This window comes from Mus musculus, chromosome 9 (genome assembly GCF_000001635.26).
Source record: "Mus musculus strain C57BL/6J chromosome 9, GRCm38.p6 C57BL/6J".
NCBI lineage: Eukaryota > Metazoa > Chordata > Mammalia > Rodentia > Muridae > Mus > Mus musculus.
The window spans coordinates 96591503-96618799 of record NC_000075.6 but is presented as its reverse complement, the minus strand read 5'-3'; the positions used below and the strand labels follow the sequence as shown (position 1 = coordinate 96618799).

General features: G+C 39.1%; 1 protein-coding gene across 5 annotated transcripts in view; it reads left to right on the top strand.

Moving 5' to 3' along the window:
• Positions 1 to 27297, top strand: part of Rasa2 (RAS p21 protein activator 2) — a 92313-nt gene that overhangs the window by 12813 nt on the left and 52203 nt on the right. For all 5 annotated transcript variants that reach the window (NM_053268.2, XM_006510775.3, XM_006510776.4 and 2 more), the window contains exons 2-5: positions 7301 to 7418; positions 12604 to 12707; positions 15993 to 16087; positions 26774 to 26850. In NM_053268.2, the coding sequence (NP_444498.2) occupies positions 7301 to 7418; positions 12604 to 12707; positions 15993 to 16087; positions 26774 to 26850 (394 nt within the window). The remainder of the gene's footprint in view (positions 1 to 7300; positions 7419 to 12603; positions 12708 to 15992; positions 16088 to 26773; positions 26851 to 27297) is intronic.

The following is a 27297-nucleotide window of genomic DNA, read 5'->3' as shown; positions in this document are numbered from 1 at the left end:
GAATTTTATATAGATGCTAACTTTTAAGAACCTCTAGCCCAGCAAGAGTACTAGTTCTTGTTTTGATTTGCTAAGTACTTACTTTGTTTTAGATATTGTGCCAAGTGCTTTACCACAGTTAATGTTCACAACAGTCCTAAGTATTACCTCCTTTACACAGGAAGTTGAAACTAAGGACATAACAGATTCTAAAGTACAAAGCTTATATTGAAACTCAGATGTCTGTCTTAAAATGCACTCATTTAACTTGCTGTATTGTCAGTACTACTTGTTTTAGAATTCCCTGGTGCAGAAGTTGAAATTAAAATTAGGAGAACATTTTGAAGACTTTACTATATATTATCATATCATACCTAGGGTTGTCTGATGTATAGTTAGGTAGCATTTTAATTTTATCTAAGCTTATCAACCTGAGTCCGTATTTTCAAATATTTTAAAGTTTTTTAAAGATTTATTTTTTTATCGTCAGTGTATGAAAGCTTTGTCTGCATGTCCGTGTTTACATGTGTACCTCATAGCCTCAAGGAACACCATATCCCCTAGACTTGGAGTTAGGGGTTATTGTGAGCCATCATCCGGCTGTTAGGAACCAAACTTAGTTCTCTGCAGTAGCAACAAGTACTTTAAACTGCTGAGCCATCTCTCTTGCTCCCACAGTATATTTTTAAGTATGTATGATCCTTCTTTGTTTTTTGTTGTTAGTGTGAATATATGGTGACGTTTACATACTGTCATAGCTCTCACTATGTAAAAGCTAAAAGCTTCTGTTTAGGTTGACATCTCTGAGGACATCATGTTTTGTGTCACTTGAGCCAGTTTATACCAGATTCTATGAATTCTCTCTCTGTAGTTTCTCTTCAGTTTTTTCTTTCATCTCTTTCCTTTTCATTACCTCAGTCTAAGTTAGAACTCTGTAGCCTTCCATTTTAGGTTCTCTGTTGGCCTCCATCCTGTATCCTCCTGTTCTCCCTTAATCCCCCTGCCTTAGTTTGTGATATTCACTGCTGCCTTGAAGATGCTTCTTGTTCCCACCTCCATTACCAAAGATGACATCACATCCCATGTAAGGCCTGTCCGTGTGGTAGGCCTTCTATTGGAACATTGATCTTCTGGTGTTAATTTCTGTATTTTTTTTTTTTTTTTTTTTTTTTTTTTACAGTTGGATGATCTTTTTTTTTTTTTTTTTTTTCTTGTACAAAGAAAATTTATTTCTCTATGTTAACATTTTTCTTAAAATGCCTAGGCTTACTTTTCTTTTTTTTTTTTTTTTTTCTCCATTTTTTATTAGGTATTTAGCTCATTTACATTTCCAATGCTATACCAAAAGTCCCCCTTACCCACCCACCCCCACTCCCCTACCCACCCACTCCCCCCCTTTGGCCCTGGCTTTCCCCTGTACCGGGGCACACAAAGTCTGCGTGTCCAATGGGCCTCTCTTTCCAGTGATGGCCGCCTAGGCCATCTTTTGATACATATGCAGCTAGAGTCAAGAGCTCAGGGGTACTGGTTAGTTCATAATGTTGTTCTACCTATAGGGTTGAAGATCCCTTTAGCTCCTTGGGTACTTTCTCTAGCTCCTCCATTGGGAGCCCTGTGATCCATCCATTAGCTGACTGTGAGCATCCACTTCTGTGTAATTTCTGTATTTTGAAAAAAAAATGCACCATTGAAAGATTTTAAGTAAAATAACATGACATTCTTTAAAAATCTGCTATGTGTAACATATTAACTTATTAAGTAAGTGGTAGCTTTTTATTATGGTTTGGCTTGACTTTTTCCTGCTCCAAATAGTCTTTATTATTATTATTATTATTATTATTATTATTATTATTATTACTTTGTTCAGGACCCTGACCTATTATGATTTCCTCTGAGGCTTGATCCCTTTAGGATCTATGTTTGGTCCTTTTCTTCTTTGTTTTAAAGGTATGCTTTGAAGTAGGGCTGGGTTTACCAAGTCTCTTTCAGACAAGGATAGTCTCAGAACTACTATTTTCGAAAATCTTTAAGAATAGAGTGGAAAGATAGATAATCATGCTATTGGCTTTTGACTATGATTTATTCATTGATGCTCTTGCTGCTGCAGATTTACTTTATAAAAAGGAACAGAATTGCTTACCTAATAGGGTTGTTGTACAAATCAAAGGAGACATTTGAGAAAATCCTTAGTTGTGGGTCATCCAGATATTTAAGAGATAGTGTATCCAGTACTATGCTCACCTAGCACATTCTTAAACAACAATAAAACCCACTGATAAGTATATATACAGAATCTTCCCTAAAACATCTACATAAACACGTGTACACACACAGGTGTACAAACCACACTTATCAAAGTAAGTGTGAGCAGCTTTGATGTAAGTATTCTAGTGCCAGGTACAATTTATATGGTAGACTAGGAAGATGGCTCAGTTGGTAAAATGTTTGCTGCAAAATCATGAGAATCTTAGTTTGATTCCTGCAACTCACATAAAAAAAAAAAAAACCCAAATATGATGAGATGCACTTGTAATTCTCTCTTGGGGGAGATGGGACAGGAGGACTCCTGGGACTTGTGGGTTAGTTAATCTAGGCAAACTTGTTAGCTCCAGGTTCAGTGGGAGGCTCTGTTCCCTAAAAATTTACATGATAGGCTCTAAACAGAAGCATGCCCGCATGGAGTTACTGTATAATCTACACAGAGAGGACAAGCATCAAGACAAATAACGTCGGGGCTGGAGTGGAGGCTAAGCAGTTTTATGAGCATATATACTCCTCTTAGAGGGGATGTGAGTTTAAAATTCTCTTAGAGAGGATGTGAGTTTTTAAATTAATTTAATATAAAAACTGATAATAGCTGAGAATGGTGATAACCCAGCACTTGGGAAGAAGAGGTAGGAGGGGGAAGAGTGCAGGGTTATCTCTGTCTGTCCAAGGCCAACGTGGAAGCTCTGTCTCAACAAAAAAGGGAAAAATTGTGTGTGTGTGTGTGTGTGTGTGTGTGTGTGTGTGATGAAGAAAAGCTATATCTTATTGGTCAGCTAAAACTGCTGTCATATAATGTGAAGGTGTTTTGGCCAACTTACACTGCATCTATGAAAGAAGAAATATCTAATGAAGAGTTTATTTTGTTCATCTCTGAAAATTTGTGGTTTCATAAAAGGGACAATGGGTGCCCCGTGGATTTCTTCTTTTTTGTTTGTTTGTTTGTTTTGGTTTTGGGGTTTTTTGTTTGTTTGTTTGTTTGGTTTGGTTTTTCGAGACAGGGTTTCTCTGTATACCCCTGGCTGTCCTGGAACTCACTCTGTAGACCACCAGGCTGGCCTCGAACTCAGAGATCCACCTGCCTCTGCCTCCCAAGTGCTAGGATTAAAGGCGTGAGCCACTACGCCCGGCGGATTTCTTCTTAATACATACGAAACCTGTAACTGGTACTGCTTGCTACCAGAAACTACCAAAACTCAGTGTCCTTCTGTTTTCCAGTTTTCTAGTGAATGACTCTGATTAGTGGAACTTAAATTAGTAGAACTTAGAAACATAAACATAGCGGCAAGATAGGTTAGGAGAATTTCTAGCTTTAGAGTCTCCATAATACCAGAAAGCACACAAGTAATGCTGTACCGCTAACTCACCATATCTTGTATGAGTATAAAGTTGATTCTTCTTAAGAATAGAACTCAGTATGCAGACTGGAGTTGCCTTGAACTCAGAGATCCATTCACAAAACTTCCTGAGTGCTAGGATTAAAGGTGTGTGCCACCATGCATGGAGAGTCTTTTTATTTTATAATGGCATGTTTTAAAAATACCTAACAGTGGCCTTCCTCTGATGAATTAAATAGTCTATTCCAAGTTTCCTCCCATTTAAATATGCTCTGTAGATAAAAGCCTAAATGAGGGGTAAAACAAAGACCGTTTAGCAGGAGCTGCCAAACAGAGGGTGGGTTAGTGCTAAGATACTAGAGAGTGGCCACATACTCTGGTATTGACAGGCAGTAATTCGATTCGGAAGTGCTTAGTGTTACTAGTGTTCGTAAAGGTTCTAGGCAAAGGAAGGTCTGAAGCTAATTGTAGAAGGCTAGGGTATGAGTGAAAGAGGAGGGTTAGAGGATGGGTGATTTTGACTCAGTCATGTGAGTTATAGCCTAAACTTGCCTGGAAGTGGTAGGACCATCTGTGGGAAAATGCAGGCTTCAAATGTGCTTCACTTTGTACTTTATGTACTTGATGGTGGAGGGTGCGCTGGCAACACCTTCTTCTGCTTAGAGATGCAGAGAGGCGGCAGTGCTTTCGTTCGAACCATCGCCTAGGGTGCTTTATCAGTGAGCAGTAATCTCTACTGTAGTTTGGAATTACAGTTTAAAACTCCTCATAACTGATAAACATTACTGTGATTATTTTGGAGAACTGGGTTTGATGGGATGAATTTTCAAAACAGCTTATTTGAATGTCAACCAGTGGTAAATAGTGAAAAAAAAAAAAAAACATCAGGAAAACTACTTTTATAAAAAGTGGTGCTGGGTGCATTTCTTACACTATCTGAGACTTGGCCTTTGATTATTTTAAGTAAATATCTGGCAATTCAGTTTCATTAAATTCTACAGACAAAGTAACCCTTGTTTCTCTCTTGTGGGGTGGGACTGGTAGATTATTTACACATTATGCCCCATTATTTTCTAACCAGTGCTTAGCATGAATAAAACAGGGACACGTCCTAGGGTAATGATTTAATTTTCTAAACTCTCTTTTACATATGGAGCGTATTTATTGTAGTCATATGTGTATGTATGTATATATATATATATATATATATATATATGTATGTATGTATGTATGTATGTAACTAGGTGGTGTATTATGGACTCTATAAACTTTGGTTTTAAAACAAATCCATTGTGTTATTCAGAGGCAAAGGAAATTCTGAAGAAGTTTGACAGCAGTGAAAATAGAATTGTTAAGCAAGGTCCTATGTAGGGAGAGAGGAGGGACAGGGGAGAGAACCTCAAACTCACAGGGATCCTCCTGCCTCTGACTCCAGTGGCTGGTATCACAGGCATGACCACCATTCCAGCCAGTTCATTTTGTTTTTGAAATGTGGTTTCTCTCTCCCTGTTTGTTTTGTTTTGTTGTTTTGTTTTCCCTTAAGATAGTTTCTCTGAATAGCTTTGGTTGTCTTGGAACTCACTCTGTAGACCAGCCTGGCCTCAGTCTCACAGAGATCTACCTGTCTTTGTCTCCTGAGTGCTGGGATTAAAGGCATGTACCACTACTACCTGGCTGCAGGTTTTATCTTGTTGACGCCAGAGCTTCTGGGTGGGTCTCCTGTGTCACCTCCCATCGTCTTACTGTAGAAACACTGGAAACATTATGTGCACTCCAGCTTCCAGCTAGTCAGGATTGCACACAAATGTTCCCACCCACTTAGGCTTCTTACTGGCCCCTTCCTCACTGTCTTAGATTTGTACATTGGTATGGGATTTCAGTATACACATCAAGTAGACACTTGGGTGTCGTCCTTTTGGTACACAAATAGCTCATGAGACCTTCAAAGCTTGACTTGCTGGGTTCTTTATTCCTTCAACAAACATATCACCAGAGTTTTCCTGTTTTAGATCTTGGGCATTAGCAAGTTCTCAGACCTTGTACAGGAGCTGCAGAAACCCTTAACAGAAGTTCAGCCCATTACAAATTCTCTCAAGGAAACCAAACCTAAGACTAATTAGGGAAAAGGTCAAGTGTCATTTGAGGTCAGGACTGAATGATAAGAATGTCCCAGCCGTGTAAAGAGTAGAGAGATCCGGGAAGAAATAAACTTGATAATAAACTTGACATGGCTGATGAATGGAGAAAAGTGAACCAAGGGAAGAACAAAAGAAGGAGTCAGAAGGGATACTTAGGGTCATGCAGAGTGTGATTTAGAGATTAGACTTTATTCTCAGACAAGTGGGATGAGCTGAGAAGTGACTGAGTTCAATCTTATGAGAAGATCATGCTTGGTCTGGATTATGGCTCAGCAATAGAGCATTCGTCTACTCTGCATTCATGCAGACGGCTTGGGTCTGATCCCCAGCATGGGAAAGGAGAGAAAAGATCACATCTCCTGGTGAAGAACAGGTTGGTGAAGAGTAGCAGAAACAGAAGATACTGCCATGCTCCTCTGCAGTGATCCTGTTTGGGTGATTCTAGTGAAGGGGAGACGTAGCTGGGTTTTAGATGTTGTCTTTTTGAAGATCTTCTGGATGTGCTAATGAGCTGGATTGTGTGAGGGAGAGGCAGGAAGACGATAAGTGAGAAGGAAGTGGTGGTAGACCAAGGGAAGAGCTTATAGAAGAGGAAATAAGATTGGTTTTGGGGACTTGCTAAATATGAGATACCTGCCAGATATCTAGTGGTATGAATGAGGGAAGGTCAGGCCTGCAAACACAGAACTGGGAGCTCCTAGCATTAACAGTGTGTACTGCAGTAGTTTATAGAAAAAGGAAGGGATGGTCTAGAACAGAGCCCTGAGGCAGTTACAGCATTTCGATGAGGAGATGAGTGGAAGACATAGGAGAAAGGCCAGAAACCGTGTGCTGTGGAATCCAGGAACAGGGAGCTTGTTACATGTCCACTCTGTTAGATGCTGCAAAGGTGTGGATGTAGTAAGAATACATTGGACATGGGTGAGCCAACATCCTTTGACATTGGTGGCCTTGACTAAGCAGTTTCATTGTCACTTTGGAACCGGAAGCTGATTAGAGAGGATCACAGCGTGAATGGGAAGTGAGCAAGTGAGGGGCAGTACTTAGAAGAAATTCTCCTTTGACAGAGGAGTCTGGAAGTGGAGGTGTGGCACGGGAGAGAAGCCGGACCGAGGATAACGGTCTGCTGCTTTTGTTTGTCTTAATTGTGGAGTGTTGTTTATATGCTGCTGAGAGCAAACGGTAGAAGGGAAATTAATGCTGACTCAGGAGAGATTCATTGCAGGAAAATTCTTGAGATGGTTCTGGTGAGACAGGAGGGAGAGAAACTGCCCTTTCATAGAGGAAGGATGCAGTGATGTGTCTATACATAGCTCCTCTGGTCTTTTTACTTTTAAACACTTAGGTTTTTTCTTGTAATAAAAAATACTCATTTTTATAGACTTCTCAGGAAAGTTCACCACCTTTTAGCTCATCCCCCAGTCTTCACTAGTCTCCTTTAGACCCCCTGACCTCTCTGAGCACAAGTTGCTTTTTTTCCCTGTACTCCATATTATGCCTTCTTCCAGACTGAATTCATTTATAAGCTTTGGGTGATGTAAATAAAAAATTTAACATCAATTTAAACTTTTGTGTCAACAGATGAAGCAAAAAATTTATTGCCATATCTTGGACCCAACAAAATGCGCGATTGTTTCTGCACTATAAATTTGGACCAGGAAGAAGTTTATCGCACCCAGGTTGTTGAAAAGTCTTTAAGGTTGGTAGAAAAATTAGAAATTATTCATTTGATGTATATTCATGGTTTTATGTATTTTCCAGATTTTTATCAACAAATTGAGTTTCTTGATATTGAAGCTAATATTTTTTATTTAAAGGTTTTGTATTCTATTATGAATTTATTTTTTAGATTTATAGAATGTAAGCATTTAAAGAGGCCTTGAATGTCAGTAAGCTGCACTGACAACATTGATCTCCTTAGCAGTAGTTCTGGGAAGTGGTCATGGGGCATCTACTTCATAATGGTTCAGTCACCAAGAAGTTCACACCTCCTAAGTAGGCTGCTTGGTCTTTGAACTCTTCTGACTCAGAAAGTGCTTATGTTTAATTGGTTAGTGATTATTAAAGTGACATCCAGTCACGTGCCCAGCGCTTGCTCAGTTCTGGGTTCTGTTCACTCATGTCTCTAAGAGTGACCCCAGTGAAGTGCTTGCTCTCTCATGTGGCCTTTCATTGCCTTAGGAAGTAGTTTTTCTTAGTTGTCCTAGCTCTGTCCCTTAGATTTCTGGGGAACAATTTTAGTCCATCTTTTATGTGACAGCATTAAATGTTTGAAAACAACTATTATAAGCGTTCAATGTGCTCTCTAGGCTAAATAGTGCCTATTTGTTTGAGCTTTCCTCAAAGCACATCATTTTTACTTCTCCAGAGAACATATTAGCTCAAAGTTCACACAAGTTGAAGCTAGAGAGGTCGATGGCTTTCTTGGTAAAGTACTTGCTGCACAAATAGGAGGTCAAGTGTTACATCCCCAGTACCTATGTAAGAAAGCCAGGTACAGTGGCTCCCATATAGTTCCCAGTGCTGGGGACATGGAGGGAGGAGGGTCCCAGGAACCTGCTGGCCAGCCAGTGTAGACAAACCGTTTAACAAGAGTCCTGTCTCAAAGAATAAGGTAGAAAATGATTGAGAAAGGTGATGGATGTTAACCTCTGGGCTACACAAACACACCCTTTCTCCGCATCTGCATAGATACAAGTTACTTACTAATGGATTATCAGGGAATAAGCTCTTGGATTGTTTTTATCTGTGAAAGTGTAATTATTCTTTGAAAGTACTGCATACAGCAAATTCTTTGCCTCCTCTGCCTTGTAGCAGTGTTTGTGTTTGTAATTTTGATATAGAACTGTGCTAAAACCAGGTGTCATGATACAGGCTTTAAATCCCAGCATTTGTGAGGCAGAGCTGGTCAGGTCTCTGCTGAGGTTGAGGCCAGACTGGTTCACATAGCAAGTCCCAGGCCAGTCGGGCTACATAAGGAGAGTCTATCTTTAAAAAAAAAAAGAACCGAACCAAACCAAACCAAACCACCACCAAACTGCTGAAAGAAAGTCTTCAGAGACAAAGCATGGAGGATTCTGGGACTTGTTGGGACAAGCATGGTGAATGAAACAGTTGTCGAACTGTATTTTATCCCATTGGATTCTGGAGGATGCTATGGTACCTTGTTACCCTCTCCCACACACTTGCCTGTGTTTTCCTGTGACATTTGCCTGTGTCTCTTTCCTGTTCTTTCTTTGTCTTTTCTCCTCTGCCCTTCCTTCCCTTTTCCTTTCCTCTTCTCTATGCGGGGTCTAGCCTTGTAGCCCAGGTTGGCATTGAACTCTTACTCCTACTTCAGCCTCACATATTGGTGGTGTAGGCAGGCCCCTCTGCATAGCTCTTTGTCATTGGGTTCTTACAATTTTGATCTCTTCATAAGAAAACTATATAGAACTAAAAGTAACCCTTGTAGTGGCTCCGTCAGTGGGTGAAGGAACCAGCTGTCAAGCTTGAAACTTGAGGTCAGTACCCAGAGCCCACATGGTGGAAAGAGAGGACCAACTCCCACAGGTTGCTCTCTGACTTCACATGAGCGCCCTCCTCAAAAAATGAGAATAGTACATAATTAAAAACAAAACAAACAACTAAAGGTGCCTTAGTAGCCCAAAAATATTGAGAGTAATGAATTTCAAAGATTTTGTCACAAGCCTTATGCCCATATTTAGAATCTTAATTATTTTTCACACTTGTGCATTCAGAGTCACAGATGGCCTTTTTCTTTGTTTATGAATGATGAAATGTCACGGGAAGGCTGCATGATGTGTCATATAATGAAGGAAGGTAAAAGCACAGCTGGGATTTGAGACCTGAAAATATTTAAATTTCAGTTTGTTACAATTTTATATCACAAGGTAATCAGTGATTACAAAATTCAATAGTAATTTTGTAAATTGAGTCCATAAATTGAGTACTTATAGTTTGTAATATCTAGCCATATATGAGAAAATAACCCTTAACCTTTCTGAACGTTTGTATAGTGGAAAAATGATGAAACCAGTTTTCTTTATTTCTTTCCACCTTTAAAAAGAAAATCATTTGAAAGATAATTTCAAGCTAGCTGTGTCACTGCCTTAGATCGTAAGGGTATAGCTAGCTAAACTAGATAATTCTTGCATTCTGAATGCCTCCAATCTTACTTTCTAGAATAGGGCAAAAATAATCCTTCTTCAACTTGATTTTATTATAACGTTCTTAATACTTGTCTAAATTTTGATCAACCATTAAATTGGAAGTATCTACATTGTAGGTCTTTCTAACTTTTTCCACCTTTGGAATTTTTTCTTCAGTTTTTATAACTCTGAATTATAAAACAGGAAATACTTTAGAATTGTAAAAAGATTTAAGAGATTTTGCTTCTAAATATCTCTAAATCAGAGCAAGTGCTTAATAATTAAGGATTTTAAATTTTAAGAAGATTCAGATATTTCATAAAGGAAGATATACAAGTATCTCCAAGACACATGGAAAGAGATCCAGTTCCATGAGCCACCAGGAAAATACAGTTTAAAACCATTTTTGTCACTATTAGGACATAATCTGTAATGATAGAACTTTCCCCAGTTGACTGGCTGTCTGAAGGGTGATTGCAGAGGGTACAGGGAAATTTCTGGGGGATAGGTGATAGGTTTTATGTTTAATTCTTTCTCTGAAAATTCCATACGTAAATGTTTTGTTTGTAACTCGTACCCACTCCGTTACCCTCCCTCATCTGATTCCCATGCACACTCTCTGAATTCCTTCTAGCAAGCTCTCCTGCTCTCATGTGTTTGTGGGTATGTATGGGACCCACTGAGTTTAATTAGGGCTGCTTGCATACGGGTAGGTGGAGCATGATGCACTGGGGCATGGGCAACAAACAAATGGCTACACCACTGAGGAAAATGATTTCCCCTTTCCAGTAGCCACTAACTTCCCCAGCCATGATAGGTCAGTCAGTGAAGTGCTTGTCGTGAAAGCATTGAGAACTTCAGTTTGGACAGTTAGCACTCATGTAGAGAGCCAGACATTAGTGGTGTAATCCCAGAGCTGAGGTGTGGAGCTAAGAAGATCCTTGGGACTTGCTGGCCAGTCCATATAGCCACGTACATCAGTGGTTCAGCTAGAAACCCTGTGGTTTGGTTTGGTTTGGTTTGGTTTTTTAAAATAAGGTAAAGATAGATGAAGGAAGATGCTTAATATCCACTTCTGATCTCTATACTGATGCACACATGGGAGTATGCACACCCACACACAGGTCACACAGGTGCACACACAGGTGCACACAAGTCAAATCACTGAGACTGAAAAATTAGCTCAGTCTTGTTAGACAAGCATGAAGACCTGAGTTTGGTTCCTCGGCACACATAAAACTGTATTGCAGTTGTTTGAAATGAGCTGGGCTTATATGAACAGGAAGGTCCCTGGAACTAGGTAGCCAGCAGTGTGGCCAGACAGGGACTTTCAGATTCAGGGAAAGACCCTGTATCAAAAAATTAGGTGATGACACTCAACTAGGTGATTGACCTCTGGCCTTTATACTCAAAACAGTCACACTTGTACACATATGTATACATATACAAAGAAATCATATCACTGGGCTAAGAATATAACTCAGTAAAAGAGCACTAGTGTTATAAAAGTTAAAATGTATACAGTATTTAGCTTAATCAGAATGGGGGGAGATGTAAAAGAATTTTAATCCAGCATCATGCCTGTTCTGGCAAGGGATCACATCCAAAGCCTTCTAGGACTCTGTGATCTGGCTGGAGTACAGGCTCACCCTTAGCACACAACTTTAATCCTAAACAACGAAGGTAAAGTTAATTTGTAGAAGGAAGCAGCCGTGAGGGGCAGACAAAATGACAAGTCAGAGAAAGATTTGACAGAATGAGTCAGTGATGGCATATGCTCAGCTCTCACAACATGAGAAAGAGAGGTGACTTAAGAGAGCAGCATAGAGGGGTGGGGAGAATTTTACCAAGGTAGGTTGCAGATAAAAGACAGAGAATAAGAAGGAGCCAGAAGATTAGAACAGATTGCCAGAGTTAGTTTGAGGCCAAGCAGAGCAATTCAGTCAGATGCTAAGAGGAGCCAGTGTGAATCAGTCAGCTTGGAGAGGAGTTTGGTTCAGAACAGCTGAGTTGAACCAGCCAGCCAGAGTTGAAAGAGCTGAACAGATGAGATTATTCAATAGTAAGCCTCTGAAACAACAACTGTATCTGGCAAATAAAAGATACATTTACATACTTGCATAGCATACACAAGCTCCCTGGCTCAAACCTCTGGAACCCACCCCCACTGCTCAGCTATCTAAGGTGCTAACAGTATTCTATATTTTGATTGAGGTAGAAGCTACACAGGTTTGTAATTTTATCAAAGACCACCAGCCTCTATAGATCAGATTTGATATTATATAATTCAAAATTAACTCCGGAAAGATAATAAAAATGCTTAATGGTCTATTTCTAATATAATTAAATATTTTATATAGCATTATTCATTTTAGATATTCAGTATTATACAGCTGTTGCCGGTTATATCTTTCTAAGATAATAATACGAATGGCTTTGTCTTGACTCTCATTCATGTCAGCTTTGGGTGAGCATGGCTAGGCAGGTACTAACTCTTCTGTTCACAGGACCTTCTGCAAAGCTGTATGTTTAGAATTCATTTGGCACCTAAAGTCTCCTCAGTTCACCTCGATTTGTATAGAATTTGTTTGAAATTCTCAAGAATTTTAGTTTATAATTTCATGGATGTTTGTTGAAAGTAAAATTTGAATGTGATTTTATTATTGGTACCATTTTAATAGTGATAATAAATATATATTATTTAATATAATGAGATTTCTCTTTTCTCTCTAGTCCATATTTCAGTGAAGAATTTTATTTTGAGATTCCAAGAACTTTCCAGTATTTGTCTTTTTATGTTTATGATAAAAATGTTTTACAAAGAGATCTTCGTATAGGTAGGTACTATTCATAATTATTTATAATTACAACATTAGTATTATGTTCATTCTTTCTGTAAGTCTTTGATATCTGCTTATTAAAGTAAAACCCATCAGGCATAGACGTTCACACCAAGAGACTGGCAGAAGGTTGCTGTCTGTCCGTCCATCTCAGGCTCTCTATTGTGACATAGAGTTGCTGTCCATCTCAGGCTCTCTGAGTTACAGAGTCAGACTTCCCATCTAGAGAAAAAGAAAACCAAACAAATATTTTTATTAAAAAGCAAATACTAATTTTAAGAAAAACGATTTGTAGTTAAAAACAAACCTATAGGGCATAAGCAGATAATTTACTTCTGAAATGTTATACCCGGGGTCTGGGTTGTCCTTTGGGAAGATGAAGATGTCAGGTGTATTTCCTGTGATCTGAAACATATAGTAGGAAAGACTCGTTCCTGTGCGGCTTTTAGGCCATGCTTGGTTAAATAGTCTTAAGTTGAGGCAAGGTGGAAGTTGAGTCACTGCTTGTAACTGCACCGATGTGATTTTTAGAATGTGGGCATGAATTGCTCAAAGGAATAAGCATCCACATAAATATTTTAAAACCCTCCCTTTTAAGGTTGAGGACTTGTCTTGTTTTCCCTTCATTTCTCAGCTTAAAATTCAATTTAAAAGCCCTGAAGTACATCTTTCTAGTGTCACTTTCTACAATTCTAACTGTCACACAAAGATTTTTTATCTTTGTATTAGATTTCACTCAAAATATTTAAAAGAAAACAGATTCATAGGTTTAAAGATTTTTGTGTTTTGAATTTTGTGTGTTAATAGACTGATTGGATTTTCAGTCTCTTGAGGACTATTGCTGCAGTTGCCATTCTACTACAAATCTGGTTCCGTACTTTAATGTTTGTTCTTTAAATTATACATCTGAAAAGCCAGGCGTGGTGGCGCACGCCTTTAATCCCAGCCCTTGGGAGGCAGAGACAGGTGGATTTCTGAATTCGAGGCCAGCCTAGTCTACAGAGTGAGTTCCAGGACAGCTAGGGCTACACAGAGAAACCCTGTCTCAGGTATTGAGTTTTAAGTTATAAAGAGCTAAACATAAAACTGTAATATGTTTTTAAAAGTTTAAGTAACAACTTTATTAAGGTATAAGTTATATACCACAAAATTTTTTGTTTTAAAGTATATTATATTTAAAACTTATTTTTTAAAGACTTAGAGAAGGGATCATTGTACATTTACATATTATACACATACACATGCACATATCAGAGCAAAACATACGAAAAATGATAAGATTTTTGGAAATCCTGGGTAAAGAAAATAGTTTTATGTAGTGTTCTTGGCAGCTGTTTTTTAAATTTGAAATTCTTTCTCCCCCCTCCCCTTTTTTTGAGACAGGGTCTTTCTTTACAGCCCTGGCTGTCTTAGAATGCACCATGTAGACCAGGCTGGCCTAGTGCTGGGATTATCAAGATAAAATATTTGTAAAATTTGAAATCACACAGTATGACAATTGTATAATCACCACCTGCTTCCAGAAAGAAAAAAAATACACACACATACACGCACATATGTTGTTCTGTTTGTTTTTCTATCTTCCTTTTCACTTGATAATTTAAAGTTGATACAGCTTCACATAAAAATTTATCATTTCTGTTTTCAACTGTTGAACTAAAAGTAAGGTTATGTTGTAAGACATAACATACAGTTTGGGATACTTAAAAGGAAAGTATGTGTGGAGCAGAGACTGGGGGAACAACCATGCAGAGACTGCCCCACCTGGGGACCCATCCCATAAACAACCACCAAACCCAGACACTATTGCAGATGCCAGCAAGAGCTTGCTGACAGGAGCCTGATATAGCTGCCTCCTGAGAGGCTCTGCCGGTGCCTGGCAAATACAGAGGTGGATGCTCACAGCCATCCATTGGACAGAGCACAGGGTCTCCAATGAAGGAGCTAGAGAAAGGACCCAAGGAGCTGAAGGGATTTGAAGCCCCATAGGAGGAACAACAATATGAACTAACCAGTACCCCCAGATCTCCCAGGGAATAAACCACCAACCAAAGAAAACACATGGTAGGACTCATAGGTCCCGCTGCATATGTAGCAGAGGATGGCCTAGTTGGTCATCAGTGGAAGGAGAGGCCCTTGGTCCTGTGAAGGTTCGTTGCCCCAGTATAGGGGAATGCCAGGGCCAGGAAGCAGGAGTGGGGGGTTGGTGAGCTGGGGGAGGGGGGAAGGATGGGGTTTTTTGGAGGGGAAACCAGGAAAGGGGATAACATTTGAAATGTAAATAAAGAAAATATCTAATAAAAAAAATCAAAAAAAAAAAAAAAGACATAACCTACCGTTGGGATACTTAAAAGGAAAGTATTTTTAAAACAAGGAAAGACGTGAATTACTCTTAAACTACCCTGTATCTCCTTTGTTGGAGCTTTTGTGCGGTCTTTGAATGGTTAGTCACATGCAAAACGATGCTTCCCAGGGCTTGCATTGAGGAAGGAAGTGCTTTGCCCCAGCACACCAAGAGCTTCATCTGAACATTATTTGCTTCTTCTCTCCTTTCATCCTCCTTTGTTCACGGTATTTCCTCTTTCCCTGAGACACAAGCGCTTTAGGGAGCAGCTTTGATGGCTAAAGCAGTAGAGCTAGCTTAGTAATGTTTGATAAAATGATCTTTGAGGTACTTTGCACATTTGTTAGTAATAGGTAAGATACTGTTTGTCCTTTCACTTAATTGGAGCATATAACTTCTTATTAAATGCAGGTGTTACTGCTCAGAATTAACAGCACACACACTTCATCCACAGTGCTTCACAACCTGGAAAATTATATAGCATTGCCATTTAGATTCTGTTTTTATCCTGAATATTAATCTGAGGAAGTGCTAACACACCATAGTTACATTAAGTCCAGCTGAGTCCTTCTACTGCCCTGATTCAGAATGACCCACAAAAGGGCCTTCCAGTGGGCAAGCAGAAACAGGACATTTCTTCTTTAAGGTATAAGAAAAAACAAACTTTATAGAAACAAATTTTTTAATTCTGTAATCTCAGCACTCAGAAGACTAAAGCAGGAGGATTACCATGAGTTTAGGTCTATCTTGGGCTAAATCGCAAGTACCAGGCTAGCCAGGGCTACATAGCAACATCCAGTTTCAAAAAAAGGAGTAACGGTGGATTTTTATATCAGCACATACAAATTAAAATATTTTCTGTAAAATATATAACAATGCTTATGAACCATAAGGTTATATAAACTATGGTTTCTCATCACTTTATTTATTTTCTGTAGGAAAAGTAGCCATCAAAAAAGAAGACTTGTGCAGTCATAGTGGTAAAGAAACTTGGTTTTCACTGCAGCCGATTGACTCAAATTCAGAAGTTCAGGTAAGTTAAATAATCAGGAGATTATAACATGAAAAACCAGTGAAAACCAACTAATTATACTAGTTTATACTGATAGAACTTGTAATACCTTATTTTACATTCTAATACCAAACATAGACCTTAAAGTAATAGAGAGCTGGAAGGAAATGGCTTTTCCATTTGGATTTTTTTTTATTTTATGGATATATAAGTACAGTGTAACTGTCTTCAGACACACTTGAAGAGAGTGCCAAATCCCATTACAGATGGTTGTGAGCCACCATGTAGTTGCTGAGAATTGAACTCAGGACCTCTGGAAGAGCAGTCAGTGCTTTTAACTGCTGATCCATCTCTCCAGCCCTCGAGAACCAACTCTCATCTCTAACTTCCATTCATGTGCACGGCACCTATATACATACATATATATACATGTATCCATACAGGAATTAACCAGAAAATAATAAATTCTCATTTGAACGCATTTACTCCATTTGTAATAAACTAGATTTGTGGAGAAAAAAATGTTCCTTATTTAAACCATGCCTGAATCTGCAATGCATAGCCTTCATTCCTACCTCCCCTCCTGTTTACCTCCTTTTATTTGAAGGGGTATAATTATTCTTGTTAATCTATTCTTTTTCCCCTTGCCACATAAAAGGCCTTGTATAAATTCTATATGTGAACAGAAATGTATTGTTGAAGTTTCTAAAAAGCTTAAGTCTCTATGACTTAAAAATTAATTCTAAGGGAATCAATCTCTCTCTCTCTCTCTCTCTCTCTCTCTCTTATTTCTTTTCTTTTTTTGTAAACTTATTAACTATGGTAATGATTGTGTAGCCATTCACAAGGGCATAACTCCAGGCAGGATTCTTTGTCTCTTAAGCAGGCTATAATTTGCTGCTAAGACTCAGAAGTTTAAAACAAAGAGACAAAAAGCATACCCACAGATACTTTGCAAATAAAATACGTCTCCATTTCTTCATAACCTTTTATGCAGTCTCTGTGATTAAATTCTAAAAAAAAAAAAAAAAAAAGTATTGTGTGCAAAAATCCCTTCTTAAATACAGAATATAGCTAAGTACTTTTTCTGTTTTATCTACTCTACCCCGTTTTAATCTTCTGTCTGTCCATTTGACCATATGTATCATTCAGCTCTCAGGAAGAGCATTGTTGGTGCCAAGGGAGAAGCCATGTGAGGAAGTAGAATGGGCTGATGGTGTTTTCATATGTTCAGTTTAATGACCTTGAGCTTCATTTCTGTAAAAGGAGAATAAAATTCACCATGCTTGACTAATATGGATCGAGAATACTTTAAAACTTGATTTAGGGCTGGGTTGTAGCTCAGTTGGTAGAGTGTTTGGCTCGCATGTACAAAGTCCTGAGTGCCATCCGCAGTACCACAGAAACTGAATGTTGTCCACGCACATTTGTCACCTCAGCACCTAGGAAGTGAAGGCCGCCAGGCTGCATAAACCCTGTCTTTAAAACAAACAAACAAACAAAAACCTGTTTGCTTCTATACAGATGTAAATTTATTACCACTACTCAGTCTGGTGGTGCCCTAGTTAGGGTTTCTGTTGCTGCAGTGAAACACCATGGCCAAAAGCAAGTTAAGGAAGAAAGGGTTTAGTCGGCTTACGCGTCAGTTTCCAAAAAAGTCAGGACAGGAACTCAAACAGGGCAGGAACCTGAAGACAGAAGCCGATTGCAGAGGCCATGGAGGAGTGCTGCTTACTGACAGCCTGCTTTCTCACAGAACCCAGGTTCACAGACCCAGGGATGGCACACCCTACCCACAATGGGCTGGGCCTTCCCCCATCAATCACTAAGAATCTTACAGCCACAGCTGGATCTTATGGAGGCATTTTCTTTCTTTCTTTTTTTTAAGATTTATTTATTTTATGTATGTGAGTACACTGTAGCTGTACAGATGGTTGTGAGCCTTCATGTGGTTGTTGGGAATTGAATTTTAGGATCTCTGCTCACTCAGTCCCTGCTCGCTCCGGCCCAAAGATTTATTTATTATTATACATAAGTACACTGTAGCTGTCTTCAGACACACCAGAAGAGGGCATCAGATCTCATTATAGATAGTTGTGAGCCACCATGTGGTTGCTGGGATTTGAACTCAGGACCTTCGGAAGAGCACTCAGTGCTCTTAACCACTGAGCCATCTTGCCAGCCCCCATGGAGGCATTTTCTCAGTTGAAGTTTCCTCTTTTCAAATAGTTCTAGCTTGAAGATAGTTGACTTAAAACTAGCCAACACGGGTGGCTTTCTAATATAGCTTTACCAGATTATCCATTTTCAGTTTTTGACACATGACTTAATACATTTTCCATCTACGCCCACATGGTGTCAGTCATTTGAGTATGCTGCTCATGTGTACTTGAGGTTGGCTTCGATCTCACAGTGCTCTCTTAATATTGGGATTCTAGGCGTACACCACTGCACCCATCTAATCTGTCAGTGATTTGAACAAGAGGAAAGAGAAGAAGAGGCTTGTAAGATTTTGATCTGAAATGGAATTACTTAGAAGATTCATTACAGTTTATTTATTTATTTATTTATTTAGTACGTTCTTAATGACCAGCATACATTTTTCTAGATTTAAGAATTTGATTCTGGGGGCTGGCGAGATGGCTCAGGTGGTAAGAGCACTGAGTGCTTTTCCGAAGGTCCTGAGTTCAAATCCCAGCAACCACATGGTGGCTCACAACCACCCGTGATGAGATCTGACGCCCTCTTCTGGTATGTCTGAAGATAGCTACAGTGTATATATTAATAATAGTAAATCTTTGGGCTGGAGTGAGCAGGGACTGAGTGAGTAGGGTTCAACGAGGACCTGACCAGAGCGAGTAGAGGTCCTAAAATTCAATTCCCAACAATCACATGAAGGCTTACAACCATCTGTACAGTGACAGTATACTCACATACATAAAATAAATAAATCCTTTTAAAAAAAGATTTTGATTCTGAAAATATAGAGCTCTATGTGTTCTTTGTGTAAATCTTGGAGGTGATACCAGAAACTAATACTAGAGCACAGGCTTTATCTGACAGTGTATCTATAAAGCCATTATGTTTTATATATAGTATTGGCATTTACATTTTTAGTACTGTTTGCTTCCGTGCCCATTAGTCATTAGCCTTTCCAGAACTTTTATCTTAAATGGTAATTAGTAAGACTTACCCACTACTTAAAATAGATTTTAAAAGAAAAATGCTGTAGGAGGTGGGAGGGAGGGATAATACTTTTCAGGGTAATATGCTATCATTGGGAATATTATTATTTAGCCACAAACAATCTGAAAATACCACACTAGCCTTGTGAGTATAAAAGATTTGAAAACAGCTTGAAACTAATATAGAGCCTACTCAGGTTTTGTTGTTTACCCTGTATAAGTTTTATAATATCTTTTAAAGACATGCAAAAAGAAAAATAGATGGCAGCATAGAAAGCAATGAGATTACATTTAGCCAGGACTCAATCTAATGATTACTTTTAGTAATTATAAAATATGTACCAAGTATAGCCGTGAGTACTTAATATACATTATCTCATTTAAGGCCCATAGTAGCACTATGAGGTAGGTATATTAACCTCATTTTGCAGATTATATTAATAGGATTAAAGGACTTAGTCATAGAAGATGTGATCCCATTAGAGATCTGCCTAACTCCTAGTCACAGCACTGTGCTGTCTTTCAGTGACGTGTACTCTTAGTTATAGAAAGAATTCAACAGATTAGAATTGCTCAGGGAGCATCAAAATATAAGAACAGAAGCCTACCCAAATTAGTGGGCAAAGGGGAATGCATTAGAAAGTGTGTAGGGAGCTGTTTGAAGTCAAATTACAGGAACTTCCTCGGGAATGTGAGCTACATAGTTCCCAGACATTTGCACAGATACTTCGTGGTAATGGCAGTTAGGTTCTGACAGTAGCACACAAGATAGAAATTCACATAAGTTAAAAATGATCCTTGAAGTGACTAAGTCTTCATAACATGGTTGACTGCCACAGAGAACATTAGTTTTTATCTGGGGCTTTGATGAACAAACGCTGTGTAGTGTCATTCTTAGCAGTAGCCCCAACTCGGCAGCAATGTACTGTAAGGCAGGTGAGACCTGTGATCCACTGGTTGATTTTTTTCATGTTTGTGGCTTTTCATTTTTCATTTTGAAAAAGGAATAGTTATGTTTTCTTCTTTCACTCTCTTTTAAATAACTATATACTTGCAAAATAAAGAGTGTAGCCGTGAATTAGTTAAACCGCTTTGGCTCCTAGCAGGTTGCGCTCTCACTGTACCCGCCCAAGAGCTCAGATTCCCAAATAAAAGACAAACACACACATGCCAGTTAATTTTGATATGCTTTGACTAGCTGAATGGCTGGACACTTCTAAACCTCCCCATGGCTAGCAAACACTCCCCTCTGATATTTCTGAGTTAACATCTTTAAAAATCTGTATTTCATCTCTGCTACCCCAGACCCAAGTGGGGAAGTGGCCCCAGATACTTATTTGCCTGCAGGCCTATAAGTTTCATCTTTTTGCTTCCCCATCCTTGGGTCCCTTGTCCACACAAGTCTCGCCCCATCTCCCTGTCCAACCATTGGCTGCACAGCAATTCTTCATTATCAGTCAAAGCCAGTAGGGGGCAGGAATCCTCAGGTATGAAGAAAGCATGACTTTTGGAAGCCAAAATAAGACCAAACATTAGAACCAATTTCCAACAAAAGAGAAAAAAGATTCTGGGTGTGTGTGTGCAGGTGCCTGTGTATGTGTGAGCTTGTGTATTTAGAGAAAGAATAACCTTGGGTGTCATTCTTAAAGATACTTCAACTCGGTTTTCAGACAGGGTCTCTCAGTGGGACCTAGAGATCACTATTGCTAGGCTCGCTGGTCAGCAAGTCCCAGTGATCTACCTGTCTCTGCCTCCCTAGGACTTCCAAGTACAACACTACAACCATCTTTGTTAAAAATTATTTCTTTTTTTTTTTGAGATTATACTATAGTTATATTATTTCCCCTTTCCTCTTTCCAAGCCCTCCCATATATCCCTCATTGTTGTTTTTCAAATTTATGACTTCTTTTTTCATTAAATGTTGTTAGGGATGTGTGTGTGTATGTCGGTGTGTGTGTGGGTATGGGTGTGTGTGTGTGTGTGTGCTCGCGTGTGCGTGCGCGTGCGTGCGCATGTGTGCATATATTCTTAGCATGACTACCACCTATTTAATCTGTATAAGGCTGGGCTGACTGTTTGGTGTCAGATGCCCAATTGGTGTAGCCTTCTGGGTAAGGGCTTCCCCCGCCTGGGCTACCTCACCCCAGCCCACAAAGGCGTGTCTGTTGTCATCCTTGTTCCGCTTGTATTTAGGCAGTCATTTCTGTGAAACTTCATGGGTGTACCTTCTGACATTACTGGGAGACATAATTCCATAGCAAACTCTCTGATCCTCTGGCTCTCACAGTCTCTCCACCCCTCACTCCCCTTTCACAATGATCCTTAGGTGCAGGAGTTGTATTGTTGATGAATCTGTTGGGACTGGGTTCCACGGCTCTGCATTTTGTTGGTTGCGGTTTTCTGTAATGTTTCTAGTCCTTTGTAAAGAGAAGTTCCCTTGATATGCAGGATGAGGATATAAGGGCAGATATTCAGAATGTATTAGATACCCATCTTTATTTATACACCTGTTTTCCTGGGTGGCTGGTGGGAGTTACTCATCTTCAGGCAGGCATGGCAGACGCTTTAGCAATTGAGCTATCTCCTCACTTAATGATTCCTAAAGATGTCAACCATTCTTTTTATATGCCTAATGAGAGTACATATCTCTTCCTTTGTTTCTTTCTGTGAGTTTACTCTTAGTGCCTCTTGTAAAATGCTATATTCATCTTTAAGTCTCTTTGTCCATATACCTTCCTCATCCTCAAAGATCTGACTCAATTTACAGAGAGAAGTTAGCTAAATTTTTGTCACTGTCCACTAAAGTCTAATGAGGTTGGAGACATTGCAGGGCAGTTCATTCTGGAGTCTGGGTTAGGCCCGTTTGTTTAGGGGATTGAGTGGATGAAATGATCAGCATCTTTATCTCGGAGAGGAAGCAGTTTAGTTATCTGCCATTACCACTAATTAGTATTTGTAACTCAAATCCGTACCGATTTGTTGGTGGAAGATCACTTATGGAATGAGGACCTCGGTGTAAAGGACCACGTGTCTGTGGAGATCCAGGAAGTGACACGTGTAAATGTCGGTCACTCCTTGAGTGAGGAGCTTCACTAGTAACTCCCATTTCATACCACGCACTTGATTGTTATCTTAGCCTTTTACTTTATCTCTTGCTTATTGGACTTACTGATTATTTTCTTCTTAGAAGCTCATGGTAGCAGGATTTAATGAGTGCATTTTCTACCTTTTTGGACAGAATTTTAATTAAAAAAATACTTTATGTGTATGTATGTTTTGCCTGCATGTATGTCTGCACCACATGTGTGCCTAGTGTCTGTGAAAGCCAGGTGTTGGACCCTTTTAAACTGGGGTTTCAGACAGTTATGAAATGCCTTGGGGGTGTTGGAACCAAGGTCCTCTGCAAAAGCAAGCAGTGCTCTTAAGTGCTGAGCCATGTCTTCAGCTCCTTGGCAGGATTTTTAGAATATTTATTGTCTGTGTCTGTGTCTGTGCCTGAGTGTATTAGGGGCAGCACGTGTGTGCAAAGCCCACAGAAGTCAAAAACTGGCATCCGATCCCCTGGGGGGCAGGAGTCGGATGTGGTTGAGAGTCCACGCTGGGTTCTGGGAGTCAAATCTGAGTCTTCTACAAGAGCAGTGCTTGCTGTCTGTCAACTGCTGAGCCATTTCTTCAGCCCCTTTTCTACCTTTTTAATAAAATACAAATCTTTTTCTTGACTCTGTTTTTTGCCATTTTCCCCTCTGACATGAACCCTTTTCTTTTGAAACCATTGTAGTGTGCCTTCAGACTCGCTTCTTGGGACTTGATGCCCCTAAGCAAATGGGCACGTCACTTTTATCAGGGCTCCACTGGCTGCCTGCTGCTCTGGTTTTGAAGCGTTCTCTTCCTTAGGCTCCAGTCCTGGTTATGATCCTGGCTGTCAGTCTGTTCCAGTTGGTGTACATTTTCTTTATTCTCTTCCATACAAGTGATGATAATACAGCCATCCTCTTAGCTGTGAGATGCTGAAACTCACACCTTATAAGCATTGTTCCATTCTTTATTTCCTAGGTACCTCGATAAAAAACATGCTTTGCATAAGACTGTTGATTATGGGTGGGGTCTCACACAACATGTACAGGCAGCAAACCCACATGTTATGCCAGATGCAATGTTAGTTATGTCCTTTCGATGCAATTACTTAGTAAGTCTTATCCAACAGGATAAGCTTGACCATCTGGATCATACTGTAAGTTATCGATCGGTATATACTTTTTCTTAATGGCCTTTGTTTTACTGTTTTGTTTTTTTCCGAGACAGAGTTTCTCTGTGTAGTCCTGGCTGTCCTGGAACTCACTCTGTAGACCAGGCTGGCCTCGAACTCAGAAATCCGCCTGCCTCTCGAGTGCTGGAATTAAAGACGTGCACCACCACTGTTTTAAATAGCCAGTTAAGAAGAAATCAAGACATTAAACACATGTTCAGTTAAGGGATCATAATATAAAAGCATAATTCATTATTATTATTATAGATTGATTTTAAAACTTTGTGAATTTGTATATGGGAAGTAACAGAAATGAGCCATTCTATTTCTTTTTAGATTTTTTTATTTTTTTGAAAAAAGGTCTCACTATATAGTCTTGATTGGCCTGGAACTCACTGTGCAGACAAATTCAGATCTGCTTACTTCTACCTCCTCCTGAATGCTGGAACTAATGACATGTGTGGGCCACTGTGCCCCACTCTTTATCTCATTATTAAATTATTATTTAAGGAGAAAAAAATCTTGCCATTAATATAAGAGATATTATAAAGTAAAGTTTTGTCTTTCATCTGACAAGCAGTTGTGTCTAAAATTATTTAGAGGCAATTTCTATAACTAAAGCTGTCTTAGCTGCTGTAGCGATGCATGATGCATGCCTGTAGCTCCAGCCACTCCAGAAACTGAACAGCTTAGGCAGTGTAGCCAGACCTGAACTCAAAACAACCAGTGAAACTCTGTCGGGAGCCATAACGTCGTGGTGGTGGTGGTGGTGGTGGTGGTGGTGGTGGTGGTGGTGGTGGTGGTGGTGTTAGTTGGTTTATTTGTTCCTCGCCTCATAAGTTTTTTAAACCAATTGAAACATACAGAGTTCTTTTTTATTTGTCTCTAAGGTCTGTGTGTTTGTATGAGTATCTACATGTGTGCATGTGCACCGTATGCCTATTTGGTACTCTTGGAATCCAGAAGAAGCATCGGGTGTCCGGGAGCTGGAGTTACAGACATTTATGATTGGCTGTGTGGTGCTGGGGTCCTCTGTGGGAGCAGCCAGTGTTCTTAACCAGAGAGCAGTCTCATGCTGAAACAGTCTCAGTCATTTTTATGAGGAAATTCTCAATATTTAAAATGTTCTATGATTTAAAGACTATTTAGATGTGAGAGGATTTTATCTTTATGCATTATTTTTTGCCTGTTTTTACAAACCTGTTTTCTGTGCATTTTTTGATACCAGGAGATAGCAGCTGCACTAAGGTTCCTTTTTATCTTTTCAGCTGTCTCACTAGTGCTTTGGTATGCTGTCTTCTTATTTATCCAACTGATATGTTTTTAGGAGATTTTGAATCTGTAACGTAATGTCTTTCACAGGTCTTAGAAAATTTAAAGCAATTCTCTCTGGATTCTCCCGTCTCTGACTTTCTGTACTGGGATTCCAGGCTCCCTGTACTAGAACCAGACTGTTGTGTATGTGTCTTATGTCTCCTAAGCGCTCCCCTCCTCTGTACTTCATCATGAACATTTTCTATTGATGAGCCTTTCACTCCTGTTTATTCTCCTTTAGCTGTGGCTGATCTGATGTTAGATATATCTCATTTCAGTTACTTTAGTACTTAGCTCTAAAGTTATCATTTAATTCATTTATAGTTTCCAGTTATTTGCTAGATTTTTCACTTTATTTTCTGTTAGAATAAAAACAAGGCAAAATAAACAAACAAACAAACAAACAAATGGGTGGTATATATTTTAAGTTTGAGGCTGGCCTGGACTAAATAGCGAGACCCTATGTTAAAAGAAATTAAGATAACTATTTTAAACTCCCACTCCACTTACAGTCTTCTGTTCTTGTCTCTCTCTCTCTCACACACACACACACACACACACACACACGTAACACTAAAAATTACTACATAGTATAGACCTTCAAGGTCAGTATCAAAACGCAGAGGTTGTAAATGCTCAATGCAGGAATAGTGAAGGACCGAGTTTGTAAGATATATATGATTTTATCAGTATTTATACCTAAATTTTTTTTTCTGGACTATTTTTTTAGTTCCATATTTATACCTAGATTTTTTTTCTGGACTATTTTTTTGGTTCCATATTTATACCTAGATTATTATTTCTGGAATATTTGTTTCTGTTTAGTTCCAACTCTACATGACTGCTCGTTTTCTCATTGACGCCTTTTGTTGTTTGCGTTAGAGCGTATCTCTCTCATTCAGACCTTTGCACTATGACTCATAACTGTATATTGCTCATTGTGTAGTAGTCATCTAGCCTAAAGTTCACAGCTAATGGTCCTGAGATTCAGTATCATAAGAAAAGTCGGCATAAAGTAATAAAGGTGATTCAGATTATATCTTTAAATGAATGTCTAGAAGGGCTCTGAAGAGAAGCTGTAACTAGAGTGCAAATATCCCTACCCCTGATACTATCACTCAGTACACCAGGCCCTAGACATCACACCCCAAGATCTCCACTTGGCACTGGGAATTTGTCTTGTCAGCTATGTGGAGGTAAGGCAGCACTAATTGTTAACCGGTTTAGGATTGCTCATCGCCAGTAAGCAGAAGAGATACCCAAGCTCTGGATTACATTGTCCCTAAGCTCTTTCTTGAGGAAGCTAATGCCTTGAGTTCCTTAAAACGTACTAAATTGCGCTTTCAATTCATCTCTTACCAGCTGTGTGTAAGAGAGAACTCTATTTTATTCCAATTCTTCCATCAGTGCTTTGACCGTATAGTGTCACTCTTACAGTCTCTCTGGCTAGGTCATGAGCTTCTGGTCAGTAGTGACGGTGTCTTACACAGCTGTTTGCTCCTGTGTATTCCCATAGGACTTCCTAAAACATAGCAGATTCTAAATCAATCTTCAGTAGTTGACAAGGTATATTTTAAAAAACTGATTCTTACTATTTTTAACTTAATTTCATAGCTTTAGAAATTAATTTATTTTATGTTTTCAAAAAATATAAGTGCCTTCTTTAAGGAAATACTGTGGTCATTGCAGTATATAAACATTTATTAAGCAGGTATAAAGTTCCTAAATTTCTACCTGTCATATTTCATATAAATATTAGAATGTTTTCTCTCAGAACTTTGCTATATATGCGCATGCATGCACATACATTGGTGATTATTAGCCATTTAACAAATAAATCTATGCAGAGATATGTAATAGTGGTTAGTGAATAATTATGTGTGCCATTTGGATAGAAGTACATTGTAATATTTTGTTAGCAAAATAAAATAGACTGAGTTTGATATTTTCTTTTTGTCCTAGGGAAAGGTTCACCTTGAGTTAAGACTGAATGAGCTGATAACAGAGAATGGAACCGTGTGCCAGCAGCTTGTTGTACAGTAAGTATATCCTTTTTATTCATTTATTTGTTTTTGTCAAAACCACCTAGAAATAATTCTGTTTTATACTCTTAGACTAATTTCTTATTTTAAATATTTTAGAAACTTCAAAATAAAGCTCTCATGCATCATTTCTTTACCAAACTGAGAATCCAGCTTATTTTTTCATTTAATCCACTTAAGCTATGGCAAGTCATTAATTACTCAACAAAGTTTTAATGAATGTGGGTTGAGCAACAAATGTATGTAAGCATTAAGGCATGAAGGGTCATAGGAAGGAGCCTCTGGCTTCCTAGCTGCGGAGACTCAGAAAGTGTTTCCAGGGGATTCTTCTCCGAGCACTCAGTCACTACGCAGAGCTTCAGGGAGCCAGGGATCAGGGTGAGGAGGTCATACGACGTGATGCTCAAACTACGTGACCACCTAAGATTGCTAGCACCTTTCCCT